This window comes from Vespula vulgaris, chromosome 2 (assembly GCF_905475345.1).
Source record: "Vespula vulgaris chromosome 2, iyVesVulg1.1, whole genome shotgun sequence".
NCBI lineage: Eukaryota > Metazoa > Arthropoda > Insecta > Hymenoptera > Vespidae > Vespula > Vespula vulgaris.
This window is the reverse complement of record NC_066587.1, coordinates 16,444,579-16,460,335: the sequence shown is the minus strand read 5'-3', so window position 1 is coordinate 16,460,335 and position 15,757 is coordinate 16,444,579. Positions and strand designations below refer to the sequence as shown.

The 15,757-nt window shown below is 29.0% G+C and overlaps 1 protein-coding gene across 1 annotated transcript in view; it reads left to right on the top strand.

The window, feature by feature from the left end:
* Positions 1–15,757, top strand: part of LOC127061896 (enolase-phosphatase E1-like) — a 35,466-nt gene that overhangs the window by 12,858 nt on the left and 6,851 nt on the right. Inside the window, exon 2 of the mRNA XM_050989390.1 lies at positions 15,512–15,753. Within this exon, the coding sequence (XP_050845347.1) occupies positions 15,512–15,753 (242 nt within the window). The remainder of the gene's footprint in view (positions 1–15,511; positions 15,754–15,757) is intronic.

The following is a 15,757-nucleotide window of genomic DNA, read 5'->3' as shown; positions in this document are numbered from 1 at the left end:
ATGTGCATTTATGATTTAACAGAGGCATCAAATCGTACAATAAAAACCCGTCCCATGTCCTTTCAAGCATATAGAGAGAGGTCCGATTGGATGAGGAAGTCTACCATTTACGTGTTTATGTATTATATAAGCACGTTGATTGGTGACCTTGATTTGTAAAATATATGTATGTATGTATGTGTGTGTATATATATATATATGTAATAATTAATATATTTATAAACATAATTAATATTATATTATTATTTTTTATTACTTAAAATACAATATTATTAAATAATAAAAATTCATATATATTAAATTTTACATATATATATATTCTCTCCTATATATTTATATATATAATATTTTTCTAATTTTTCTAAACCATGTCCTATTATCATTATCAACGTCGTCCTTTCGTGAAAATACGCGCAAATGTAATATTCCTCTTTAGTCTCGTATTTTTAAATAATTCTAATTATTTATATAACAATTTTTATACTTATCTACATCATTTTAAAAATGTCGGTCAGCAGAAAAAAAAATACATTGCTGATATTTTATCTAATATAGCATATTTTGCTTTTTTTTTTTTTTTTAAATAACGCACGAACGTTTTAGAACGTAACACCTGACACACATACTGTTTCAAAAGTTTCGCTTTGCTTCACATTAATTTTTCTTTTTGTGGTTGTGTTCTGCACAATACATACAAACGTGCAAATATCGTAAAATATAAGGAGTAAGAAGCGTTATCGCATTGAGTTTATTCAGAAACTCAGATTTCCACGGGCATACATGTGATCACGTGTGAGTATTTGTTGTCTTGTAGATCATTCTCTTGGTGCTTAGTTTAGTCACGTGGCTTTTTCTTTGTTCCTATTCATGAAACATCTACGTTAGATATCGATTAATATGTGATATTTGCACATGTAAACGTATCGATATTATTTTTTATTTCCGTTTAGATTTCTGCATTAAAAAAAAAAAATAAAGAAAGAAAGAAAGAAAGAAATCTTAGAATAATGAATACATATAAAAATTGGATCTGATCGATTGAAATAAAACAATTAATATATATAATGAATTACTTGCTAGATCATATCGTATTATTTATTATTAATCGTTTATTATCATCTTAATATGTATTTATAAAAATTGATATTTGTAATATAACAAAATGAATTGTCTTGAGATACAACAAAAATATTTATGTCAATGGATAAATCAGGCTAAAGTTGGAATATAATACAATGCATAATTAATATGTGTGATAAATTGTTTAATCATATTGCATATTTATTATTAATAATTTGTCGAAAGAAGAAAGAAAGAATCATCTTCGAACAAAATAAATAAATATTAATGTACTCGTTAAATCCCATGAAGATTAACATATGTGTGTGTGTATGCGCGTAATGTAACAAAAGTATGTCAGTGGATCAAATGGATTCACCATTATCCATTTTGTTATCAGAAGTATCGTAAGTAAATCGAACATACGAATCTCTTTATTGCACACGTTATATTCAGAACGATAAGGATACTCTTTCTAGATCGTGCGAAGTTTCTCGGAGAAAGTTAAAATTCCAAAGAATGTTAACTCTTTAAGAAGAAGTTGAAAGAAATGGCTCACGATTACTTAATAAAAAAAAAAAAAAAAAAAAAAAAAAAAAAAAAATGAAAATAAAAAGAAAAATGAGAAAAGGAAAGAAACTTAAAAACTCGAGTCAAGATTCCAAAGAATGATTAGCTCTTGTTGTTAAAGGGATGTTAAAAAAAAAAAAAGAAGAAGAAGATGTAACAAGACGTGAATCGTAATTATTTAATTACAAAAGAAAAGAAGAAGAAGAAGAAGAAAAAGTTAAAAAGAGAAGAAAAGAAAAATAGAGGAAAAAAAAACGAACATACATAGAACGAAGAAACTTTAGGAACTCGCGTAGAAAATCATTTCCGGAGCAATGGAGCTAGGCAACACGTAACCAGTTTAAAGCTCATAGCAATGGCGAGCCAGCAACATCAATATAGACTTCAACTTAAGTCACCTTTTTACAAATGCCACGCCTCGCATTTCTGCATAATCACGGCTGTTGTCATTCTCCTTCCTTCGATGCATTCTATCTGCACCCCTCCACCCTCCTACACTTAACTTCTAACTCAACCTCTCTTTTTCCTTTTTTACTTTTCTAATCCATGTATATATATATATATGCTCATACATACATATACACAGGGTAGATCAAATGTTCTAAGATGATGTTAAAAATCAATTACTCTTTTACAAGATCTCTTTCAAGGTGAAATTTTTTGTAAAACATAAATTTTAAATTACGAAGGTAAACATTTTTTTTTTTTTTACAATTGTGAAAATAAAAAGGAAAAGTTATTGATTGTTAAAAATCACGTAGGATTTTTTTTTTTATCTATCCAATACGTACGTATGTATTATACATATGTACGTATTTATAAGTTACAGTATTATATAAGCCTTTTCCCCTTTCCGACTTCTTTATTCAGACTGTATAATAAACTCTCTCTCCTATTTCTAGGATAAACGACTAACACGAGATTATAACAATAATCAACAACGATATATGTAACTAATCATAAAACGAACAAGAAAACGTATGTTTTGGTACGATTGGCTCGAACATTTCCTTCGAGAGGTTAAGAACCTTTTCCTTTCCTTTCCTTTTCTTCTGGTATAGTTGAAGTAAAGATCGAGTTATGGCCTTTTAAGTTAACCAAGGTCAATCGTAGTATAACGTAGAAAGTGTAAGATACATATATAATATATATATATATGTATATACCTATGTGTATATATATATCGTTCGAAAGTTGTGTATTCTTTTAGTGATTACTATAGTTGTGTTTAACGAGATAATTAAAATTTTTTATGCATAGAACAGATCGAAAGTGTCCCTATAATGATTTTAATAATCGATAATTACTCTTTTTCGAGATATATTTAAATGATGTAGTAGATTAACTAATTTTATACAAATCTAATTTGTAATTTTTATAATCCATAATCTGATGGAAAAGGGAAACGAATTCTTTCTTAAAAAGTCTCGTAAATGTTACATTGAATTTATAAAATTATCTATAGAAAATATTTTGGAATTATTGATCTATTCTGTATATATTATATTTGTCTATGTATGTATGCGTTTATATATGTAGTATTACTAATATTTTTATAGGGATAGCATGACTGTTTACTCGTGACGATAAATAAGAAGAAAGATGAAACATAACTTTTGATTCATAACCATTGATCATTCTTATTATTGTCTAGATCTATTAATTGAACTTATACGATCTGATCTGTATTACTTGATACTTACTTAATGAGGATATGTGTCATCGCTAGAAATCAAATTGAACTTGTAACTTATTTATTATTTTATTTGACTTTTATAATGAAGGTTATATTTTACAGAGAAGAAAAGAATAATAAAAAAAATATATATATCAAGAAAATTGAGTTAATAATCATGAACTAGTTTCGAAATAGATAAATCGAGAAATCGATCGATCTTTTGGATCTATGCCAAATACTTTGTGAATCGAGGACGTCGAGGAAATCTTTTCTGGAGATCGGGATAGACGTTTCGAGTTAGTTGGAATACCAAGTGACTTTCGATGATCTTCACGTTGATGACCTTGACCAATGAACGTGGCGAATGGATGCGTTCACTTTTCGAATATGTATCTTTTTGCATGATCGACTCGATATTTGTTTCGTTCGTGTTCTTTTTCTTTTTTATATATACTTTCTTTTTCCTTCTTTTTTTTTTTACCAATAAAATATTACACTCGTTTATCTCCTTTGATTTATTCATCTTTATATATGTAGAAGTCATTGACATATATTGAATCTACAGAACTATCTATCAGAGGCGTTACATATTTTTCTGTGATTATCATTAAAATAAATCAATTATTCATTATAAATTATCGATGCGAATGACTAAGTGAAAAATACACTATTTACATACATACATATATATATATATATATATATTTATATATATAGAAATAAAAATTATATACCGACTACTAGATATTAAATTGAATTTATTATATAATATAAATTTATATCGTCGTTTGGAGTCACTCTAAGACAGAAAATGGCACATTAGGCCCTTATCCTTTCCCGATGACCGTCTCCATCGATATTATCTGTACATATAAGTACGTACATATCAAAAATATAAAAAAAAAAAACGAAAAAGACAGAGAAAATTTGATAAAAAAGCATAATGATCGTGTAAAAGATACTTAAAAGCAAATGTGTATATACATATATGCATATATCTATGCATATATAAGAAAATGAAAAACGTGCGATGGACGTCGCGAAAAATCAACGAACGTGATCCGTTCATGGTCGATGATACGGCATTATCCATAAATAAAATGTCGCTGACATGTTGCATGGACATTCGAGGAGAAAACGTAAGAACAAAAGGTCGAATCCGTGCTCGAAAAATTAAAAGGCATCGTGCGTGGAATATCGAATCGCGAATACGTTGAACGCGTGCGCATTACTTTTTTTGTCAACAAAAATTTTAATTTATTTCTTTTTTCTTTTTTTGAATGACAGAATAAGAGAGAGAGAAAAAAATAGAGAGAGAGAGAGAGAGAGAGAGAGAAAGAGATGCAATTCGACAAAAATATTCATCGCGAATCGTGACTGTTGTTTAGAATCCATCGAGCATGACTATTGGCCTACAACATCTCGACCAATGTAATCGATAAGGGACTCTTATCGATTGTCCGAATTTTTTATCAATCTTTTTTCTCTTCTTCTCTATCTTTTTTCTTTTTTTTTTTTTCATTTTTGTTTCTGTGTTCGTTGATTATTTCTTTTTCTTTCTTGCTTTCTTTCTTTCTTTTTTTTTCTTTTCTTTCCTTTTCTTCCGTCAAAAATTTCGTAGGGTTCGTCTTTCGTAAGATTTCTACTCGTCCTTGAAAAAGGATAACATTAATAAGATTGTTATAACGTGGAGTCTTCTAAATAGCACCTAAATACCAGCTCGCTCGAGTGTGAAAAAAATGTCTATCTCTGACTCTCTGTGGGAGCGCCAGTGTAACCACCGCTCGAGTTTCTTCTCGTAATTCACGCGACGATGCGCTAGGCTAAACAGGATTTCCATCGAGATCTGGAAGCATGTTATGTTGCACAGATAAAGTGAGAGAGAAAGAGAGAGAGAGAGAGAGAGAGAGGAAGAGATATACATGTGCCAAGATTGGGTGTACTGGGTGTCACGTTTTTAGTCGAATAATTTTTTATTAAAAAAAAAGAAAGAAAAACAATTTATTAATGATATAAATTTTACAAATTTTAGAAATTTTTCGTTAAGAAATATTTCGTAAAAAAAAAAAAAAGAAAAGAAGAAAGGAACTTAATTAGTTGTTTCATTTAATATATGGAGAGACAGGTGCAGTGTGTTGCATAGCGAGAAAGAAAAAAATTAATGTTCAGAGATTGTATGTACTCGATGTCACGTTTTTATCAAGAGAGAGAATGATTTTATTCGAAATCGTTTATAATATAGATTTTCTTTTTTAAAAATCTTGTAAAAGGAAAAAGAAAAAAAAAAGAGAAAAGAATAATTTTTATATGTTACATTTCTTGTGATTAGTAATAATTTTAATAGATCATGTTGCGATGCGATCAAGAAAGTGTCCATCAACTTTCATCGAAACGTTGGAATTTTTAAAGAAAGAGAGAAAATGAGATATCGCATGTACTCGGTGTCAAATTTTTATCAATGATTTCATTCAACATTATTAATGATAATAATGAAGCTTTTATATTGTAAAAGTGTTCTCTTCTTTTTGGAGAAATATTTGTAATAAAAATTAAATGATTTATTTCATTTAATATATATTATATTACGTGTAATATAATAATATAATTATGTTCGAATTAATAATAATTTAGAACACCATGTATATGATGAAGAAAGTGTCATTGCCTTTCATGAACGAAACGTTCGACTTTTCCAGTTTACCTTGTTCATGATTTTCGATAATTATCTTGGTGAAATCTTAAATCGAGATCTCGTTCTCGTTCTTCTCTGCTTCTAGATAGATCCTCTCGATCTAACTTGTAAACTAAATGGAATTAAATTGAAGGTGATCTAGAGAGACACGATGAAAGATCATATCACTAAAAGTTAACAATGAGTCAATCTTTGAAAAAAAAAAAAAGAAAGAAAAAAAGAAAGAAAAAAAAAACATTTAGAATACAACAATTACCTAAGGAGACATTACGGATTGCAATAATCATTGTAAATGACATTGAGGTTTCTTACGTATACGGATGGAATACTTGTTAAGGTATAAAAAGGGTTGTAAAAATAGAACCTTTTCGTCGATGACTCGATTATCTTTTGAAATACGAATGAAAGACATAATTCTCAGCTTAGTATAGTAAGCACTTGAGATAGTATGACTCATTGTCAATGTCGCCGTTGTCGTATATGCACCGATTATGTCAAGGTATTTGAAACGAACTCACGGTAAATCCTTCAACGTAATCCATCGATTATGTTGTGTGCTTGTAACAAGACATAAGAGGGAAGATTATAAAGTATTTTTCCAAGAGTCTTTGAAGTGTATATAGGTACATATATATAAAGTCGTAGTATATAGATAAGTATTTATTTATATCGAATATGTTAGTTTGTTTTAATTATTATTTATACAATATTTTGTATATCATATATAATATATATTGTATCTTGTAATTATAAATAATAATATTAATTATAATTTAATTATATAATTTAATAAAGTTAATATTAATATTTATCTAATAATTAATATTAATAATTATTAATATTTTTTACTATTATATATATATATTTATTTATTTAGATAATTATCGAACATATACTATAGTTCAAGAGGAAATCTATTTTCATTATATATAGCTATGAAATTGTTACGTTCCGATTATTATCGGTGAGATCCGACAGTTATATCGCACGTATAGCTTTCACGCATTAATTCACGGATCGAGGAAAGAAGTTTTTACCTGTTTATAAATCGCCAGTTGTTCGTAATTCTATGAAAAAATTCTGATAAATTATCGTAGGACGAATTAATCGAATCGATCTCTAGAAACAATTATAATTACTGTGACAATTTCTTTTTTGTTTCTCGTTATTATTTTCAATTATCATTATGCATGCAGTCGGGCAAATAGAGAACTCGAAACTCGTCAAGGTCGATATAAAAACGATCAAGATAAATCAATAGATCGGTAATCAGATCACGAATCGACTGCATCCTGCAACGATCGATACGTTTATGCACTGATGGACTCGTCGTTAATGGCGAACAATGATTTAAAAAATTTTGCAGATCAATTTTGCAGATAATAATCTATAATTAATACAGATGATAATAATATACATATATAAATTTTGAAATAATTTAATACCATGTCGATACATATATATATATATATATATATATATATATATATATATATATATAAACACGAGAAGACATGAATTATGATCAGTTCAAAAAAATTGTAACTTTAATTCTGAATAAATTATTTCCATTAACAGTAAAAAAAAAAAATTAATCAAATTTTAGATAAAATTAAACCTATATAAATAAGCAAATAAATAATAATTCTTTTTATAACTATGGGTTTTACAGTTTGATCCATGGATCAATACATAGAAAGACATGTAAAATCACTTTACAAACTTCTATTCCTAATTCTAAATAATTGATTATAACCATATAAAAATAATTGATATAATATAAAATTAATCTTATTTATCATATAATAAATAAATGTATAAACGGAAAAGAATTCTTTTCCTATACCTATCAGCCTAATTCAATTTAACTGTGAAATTAATTTTCATTCTAACTATGTTACGAGGTAATGAAATTTATCATTTCATTTAATTATCCTTCAAATTCTATCAAAATAATGAAATTTATTATTTAACTTAATTATTCCTCCAATTCTGAAGAGAAAAAAAAAAAGGGAAAGAATAATGATTGAAATTTATCATTTAAATTTGTCATTTGATTTACTCTTCATTCGTTATTTAATAAATTCTTACAAAAAATAAAGGATTCTATGGATCATCGAAATTATATTAATAAAGATATTGAATTTGAAAGAAAATGTCAATAGCGTGAAGGTGTTCGAAGCTTGGTTACGTACTTACTTACAGTTAAGAACTGGTTCTTCCTCATAACGTCGTAGATCGCATCGTATTTATCGTGATTTCTACGGATCCATTGGAGTTAAACTTCTCTGTATTTCTCTCTTCGACTCGCATCATCCCTAGGCATTTCTCATCTCTTTCTATTTCTTTCTCTTTCTCTCTCTTTCTCTCTCTGTCTCTCTCTCTCTCTCTCTTCCTTCTTTCTCCTAAAGGATTCGAATGAGAACTCTTACAAACAAGATTCTTCTGAACGCGTCTCCTTCCACCTACGGATCTCCTCTCTCGCGGATCGCCTTTCTCAAAAGGCACTTATCTTTACGGCAGTCGACCTCGTCGCGTTACCATTTGCTATAAACAGTTCAGCTATCCTTCTAACTTAATGACTCGAGAGAAGAAGAGAGATAGATAGAGAGAGAGAGAGACTTTGTATCTTTAAGTAAATTCTATGTATCGATTTTCGACATTTAATTAATTTTTATAAGTAACAGATACTTTGATTATATTCTATCAAAAAGCAAGATTATATATATATATATATATATAAACAAATTAGTTATACTTTTAATTTAATGGTATAAAAGAAAAACTTTCTTTATCTCATTGACAAGTTCCGACATATCAATTCTCAATCATTAATTAATTCTCACGAGGAAACAAATTCTTTAACTTTATCTTGCAAAAAAAAAAAAGAACAAGGATAAATATTAATCTTTTTTATCGCGTATGTGAAATTTTATGAACAAAAAAAGGAAAGAAAAAAAAAAGAAAAGAAAAATTTGACAAAGCGATCTAGCAATCATCCCAACTTAAAGAATCTCTCTTCTCGTTCTTCATCGACATCGTTTCTCTACGTTTTCGATAATCAATTCTTACAGAAAAAAAAAGGAAGAGAAGATAAAGAAGATAAAGAGATACTTTATTGATCTTTTTATCGCTGATATAACGAGAAATTGATCGTCCAAAAAAAAAAAAGAAAAGAAATAGAAATCTTGAAGATGTATTCTCTCTCTCTCTCTCTCTCTCTCTCTCTCCTCCTCTGTCTGTTTGTTCGTCTCTCTCGCACTCGCTTTTATTAAACAGAGCGAAGAAATTCGAATGAAAGGAAGAACGAATTTGGTATTTATCTATAAAAGCTGAGAAAATCAAGGAGGAATATACCGGATTTAGTTATCCTATGAATATTCAAACATTCGAGACTATGGTTTCTCCTGAGCACTATATAAAATGAAAAGAAAATAATCTCTCTCCTCTCTCTCCTTCTCTTGTCTCTCTTTCTTCCTTTTACTCTTTTTCATACACATACGATATCGTCAAGAATGATGAAGAATCTTTAGATAATTCTATACAGACATACATACATGCATGTACGCATCCGTACACATGTATCATATAATATACAGAATATATATGTACCATATACCATATACACACATATATATATATATATGTATGTATGTATGTATAAAACCAGGAACATGTTGTCGTTCATCCTTTTTCACCAACGTTCCATCCTTCGAAACGAAAAGCAGATCACTTCACCACAGATTCGGATAAGAAGGATGGGCTTACAAGCTTATACATCGGAGCCTGCTGATTATGATGATGATGATGATGATGATGATGATGATGATGATGATGATGATGGTGACGACGATGACGATGATGATGATGATGATGATGGTGATGGTGGTGATGATGATGATGATGATGATGATGATGGTGGTGGTGGTAGTGATGATGGTGATGATGATGATGATAATGATGATAGTAGTACAATCACGGCTCAAAGCTCATGACGAAGAAGAAAAAGAAGAAGGTGCAGAAAGAGAGAGAGAGAGAGAGAGAGAGAGAGAGAGAGAGAGAGAAAGAGAGAGAAGAAGAGGGAACGAGCCAGCTCACCTTGGCGCCCATGGTATGCGCCCATTGGCGTCTACTTCAAAGGCGTAGTAATCATTTCTTCATTTCAATTGATCGTACGACTTTACTCGATAACATTAATCGATCGACTTTTTTTATCCCCCTTTTTTCTCTCTGTTTTTTTTTATATTATTAATACGACTTACAATAGATAAGATTTATCTACGTCGTCGATAGATGACAATTTGATTATCGTTATAAATGATGTAAAAATTAATTATATAATTTTTTTTCTTCTTTTATATATATATATATTACGGTTTATATTTTATAATATATAACAATTTTATGTTTCTGTGATATTAATGAAAAATCTTAGATCCTTAGACATGATAAATTAATATGGATCATAATCGGACATATTTCGATTATAATTTGCAAACGATGAAAATAATTATATATTGCTATTTTTCTTTTCTTTTATGTGCGTGTCTATCTGTCTGTCTGTGTGCATATGTATAACTTTAAAAAATTTTATCTTGTTTGATATCTATGAAAGATCTTAGATCCGAGCAGTAAAATCCGTGTGGATCATAATCAGACATGTTTTGATTATAGTTGCATATTATAAAAATAATTATATTTTTCTTTGCTTCTTTTCTTTTCTTTTACGTAACTTGAAACTATCTTCCTAGATCTCGATGTAGGATTTTCTTAGATCCAACGTGCTAAATCCATCCATGTGGATCACAATCAGACATAATTTGATTATTATAGCAAATTATGAGATTAATTAGCTTTTTTTCTTTTTCCTTTATAATAAATGATTTTATCTACTTGTGATCTTAGTGAAACGTCTTAGATCCATCGTGCTAAATCCTGATGGATCATAATCGGATATAATTCGATTATGGTTGCAAATTATGAGATTAATTATATATTGCTTGTTTTTATGTATATATATATATATATATATATATATATATATATATATAACTTCGAGTGACTTTATCTCTCTGTGATCTCGATGAAAGATCTTTTAAAATCCAACATGAATCTAAATCATTGTGGATCATAATCAAGACATATTTCGATTATGGTTGTAAATTATGAGAATAATTAGTTACGCCTTGTCTTTTTTTTTTCCTTTAGTAATAATTTTCTTTATAATTTTAAACGACTTTATCCTCCTACATCTCGATGAAAGATCTTCTCAAATTTAACGTGTTAAATCCATGTGGATCATAATCAGTATAAATGAACTCTTCTCATCGATATGCGTTGTGTAACGTTCCTCTTCAAACACTTTCACTTACCGATTCAGTCAGCATATATATTTGTTTACAGCTTACACTTCGTGTCTTCGTCTTTCGTCCTAATTCTCTATACATACTTTTTATTATATATTTTTCTCTTTCCCTCTTTCTCTTTTTCTTCTTCCTCTTCTTTTTCTTTTTTCCTTTAATTCGAAGGAATATGAAAAAAAAATAATGTTCCTTTTTCAGCATATCGAGGAACCCGCATTCCTCGACTTATTGCATGCGATGCATTTGCAACATTTCAAACCAGCTACACCGGTTATCGTCGTATTCATAGTTCTCTACGTTTGCATTAGTATCATCCTAACAAGGTACTACATATACTCACGTTTGTTATGATTCCGTCGTTCTTGCTAAAGTCAATCAAGACTCGTGATTTTTGAAAAGATATTATTCCCCCTCATTAACAAAACGAAATCGATTTTAAATTGCATCATTTTTATCACTCGCAATTAATTGCGTAACTTTTGAGCTAACATGTAAACAAGAAAAAAAAAGAAATGATTCGTAGATCCATCTATTTGTTCTTTATTTATTCCATTAAAAACTCAATCACTTTAAATTGCATCACTGAAATTAATTGCATAATATAATAATATAATGTAAATCGGTTGAAAAAATTGTTCATAGATCTTTTTTTTTTTTCATTTCTCTTCACTTATTTTCTCAATCAACGTCGTCGTAAAGGAATTTAAAATTACGCGTCGCGTTATCGTTAAAATTAATTGTTGAACTTTAGCGTAAATTTAATATTCAAAAAAAAAAAAGAAGTCATTATTTTCTTTGTTAATTTTTCTTTTCTGTTTTTCTTTCCTTTTAATTCGTTGACATGTTCGTTTCGAAAGAGAAAACACTAAATTGCTTCGGAGTTTAATTAACACATCACAGTTAATTAGCAAAAATCACATGTGGTACGAAAATATGAGAAACGCTATTAATTTCGTTCTCTTTCCGTTTAAATTGTATATGTGTGCGTGCGTGCGTGCGTGTGTATATATATATATATATATTTATTCATTGTATAATATTTGAAATCGTTGTTGAGTTTGAAAAAAAAGATACAGCTGCATCGAGGACGGTGCACTCTTTAAAAAGAAATAAGACGCATGCACTTGGTAACTTGCTTGTTTACTCTCGGAGTATGTCATCGATGCACGCGTGACAGGCAGACCTCGTGAGAACGTCTGGTAATAATGATCGTAAGGATTGAGAATAAACAGAGTCCATTTTTTTTTATGACATCACATGCATCGCGTGCAGTGATAATATGTTAATGTTTATCATTTAATTTTTCTATCTGTAAAAAAACTTTATCAAATTAACGTACTTAATTCATCATCTTTATTTTCCATGGGTGTAGAAATGTTTATAAAAATTTTAATAGAAAGATTTTATATAAAAGAAACATATAGAGAATGATGTATTTTTTTTTTTTTAATTTTTCTGTTTATTCAATATTAATTGTTGATATAAAAAAATATATATTGTATTTGACAAATAATTTATATAATTTATTAATTGCTATTATATATATATATATATAATTTTGTTTCTAAATAAAGATTGAACGAACAACTATGTAATATATAATTACATATGAAATTTGAACTTATAGTTTGCATAAAAGAAATATTTGAAACGAAGAATAAAATAATTCTTGTTCTTCTTGTATAAATTATCAATTGTTATAAATTTTCTAATTGTATAAGAAAACTCGTTAAATATTTCTAATTATTATAAAAACGATTTATAAAAACGATTCATTAAAGAACGAACTTCGCCTAATCATTTATAATTAATCATAATTAACTCGGAAATAATTTCCTTTTTTTTTTTCCTAATATCTTTGCGTCTCAGCTCGTTGCACTTTAATTCTTATTATTTTACCTTCAACATTCTTTAACTAACTCTAACAATAGATACTATAATATATATCGAGTTCTTGCAATATCGATGGCTGAACGACCCACCTGCATGTTGCTACCATCCTCATTCTAAACAACTTCTATTGTAATCGATCTCACACGCCTGTTCGTTCAATCGTAGTTTTTATATCGTAGTAGCCATAAAAAGACAGAAGAGACAGAGACAGAGAGATAGATAGATAGAGAGAGAAAGAGAGAGAGAGAGAGAGAGAGAGAGAGAGAGAGAGAAAGGAAAAAAAATAAAAAACAACATGGACATTCCTCGAAGAAAATTCCTGTGGGCGTTCATCTTTCCAACTTTTTTTTTTCTCCCCACTCCTCCTCCTCTTCCTCCTCCTCCTTCACTACTACTTCCTAATCCTCCTCTCTATTTTCTTCTGTGTCTATCTCTCTCACTCACTCTTCTTTCCCCTCTTTTTTTATTCAACGGAGAGTCATCGATCGTGCATACCAAGCATGATTAGCCGACTGAATGCAAGTTACGTAAGATGAACTATGGTATGTGCGGGTACATGTATAATATTTAAACTGATGCGTTCAGCAGGTAAATATGCAACTATTATTTCTATCTACGTTTCGTGAATTTATTATATATATATATATAATAATTAAATAAATAAATATAATATATATTAAACGTAGAGTATCTTTCAAAAGAATATTTAAATAATTGCAGGAAATTGTTGTGCATCATCTATAGGGGTGCGTCACAATTTCGTAGGCAATTTTAAAAATCAATAACTCTTTCTCGTGATATTTTAAAGCTTGTCGTTGCACGATTTGACGAATAAAAAAGACTTCTTAAAAAAATATCGAAAAAAATTTGTTTCTGTAAAATTAATTCAAAAAAAAAAAGAAAAAATCGCACCTGGTAAGATCTTTCTAATCAAACTAAGAACTTTTGGGCCAATCTTCTACTTAATAAAATAAAAATGTATTCACATCTTTTCTTCGAACATTCTATATATAATTCATTAAATTTATACATATATATATATATATATATATATATATATATACATGTGTGTAAGATCAAGTGATAAATATTCGTTAGAAGCAACGAACATCATCAAGGATATACATATATGTAGAGATATACGTTCTACGTGTCACACATAAACATATTTTGCATGTTGGTGTTGGTGTTTGCTAAAGAATGCGTTTCCTTCCTGTCGATATGTATACCAAACATGGAATTACGTTATATATTAGTCGTGCTACCTGAGCCATAAGTACTTCTACTTACGATTAATATGAATCACGTTTCGTCGTTGTTGTCATTGTCATTGTCGTCGTCTTCGTCTTCGTCTTCGTCTTCATCGGCTCGGTGACGATTCCGTTCGAGTTCATCAAACGTGAAGATAGAAATGCCGGTGAAAAGTGGACGAAAGATCGGCGTTAATTTCCGGCGAATTTTCTTCTGGAAATCCGTCCGTCGTTTCATTGAACCGAGAAGGAAAGGTTTTTTTTTTTTTTTCTTTTTTTTCCCCCCAATGAAAGAGAATATTCTTTATTTTTTTTTTTAGACACGTCAAATAATTTTTTTAGGAGAAAATTTCAATAATTTATCAATCGTTCTAATCGAGTTTAATTCTTAATCAAATTTATATAAGTATTTAAAGAATGAAAAAAATGATAACGTTCAATGTAATTTAACATACAATGTAATTATCTTTTCTATCATTTCTATTATATATTTATTATATATATATATTCTATTATATGTTTATTATATATTCATTGTACATGCATATGCAATCTAAAAATAAAATATCAAAGATTAGCACTCAGAATTCTAATCAATCGAAAAGTGATTTACGTATACTTCTATCATTAGCCGAGGGTCTTTAAAAGGTACTCAAGTTGTCGTTAAAAATAAACGATAAAATAATGAACTCCACTAAGATCTCTTTTCCTATTAAAAACAAAACAAAACAAAACAAAAACTAATAATAACAATAATAAATAAGTAAAAAAGTAAAAGAAAAACCATTTCGAAATGTCGGCAGATTTCAATTTCTCTCCGTCAAATGTCGTTTGGATTTTTAAACGAGTAAGAGACGAATATCATGAAATAATTTCTCACATAACATGAATTATTGATTAGCAATCGATTTGTTTCTTTTTGAAAGCAATCTTTCAAAAATTGATTTCTTTCTTATACCGACACAATGTATATTTTTATTACATATATAGATATATATGTACGCAGGTAAACATTTGGTGTTGGTGACGGATCCAGAGATCGTCGAGGATGCATATGCCTTTGACAATCCTTGTTTCAAAGATGCCACACCAGCAGTTGGAAGGATTTCAGCGGATAGATCGATATCAATGGTCCCTGATACTCCTGCTAAGGATTCGACACGTTGGTCGACACCATGGACGTCGTTGGGAATTGGCTCGACCAATCGTAACGATAAAAGGAGAACCTTAGATGACTCGTGCCTTGGTGTAA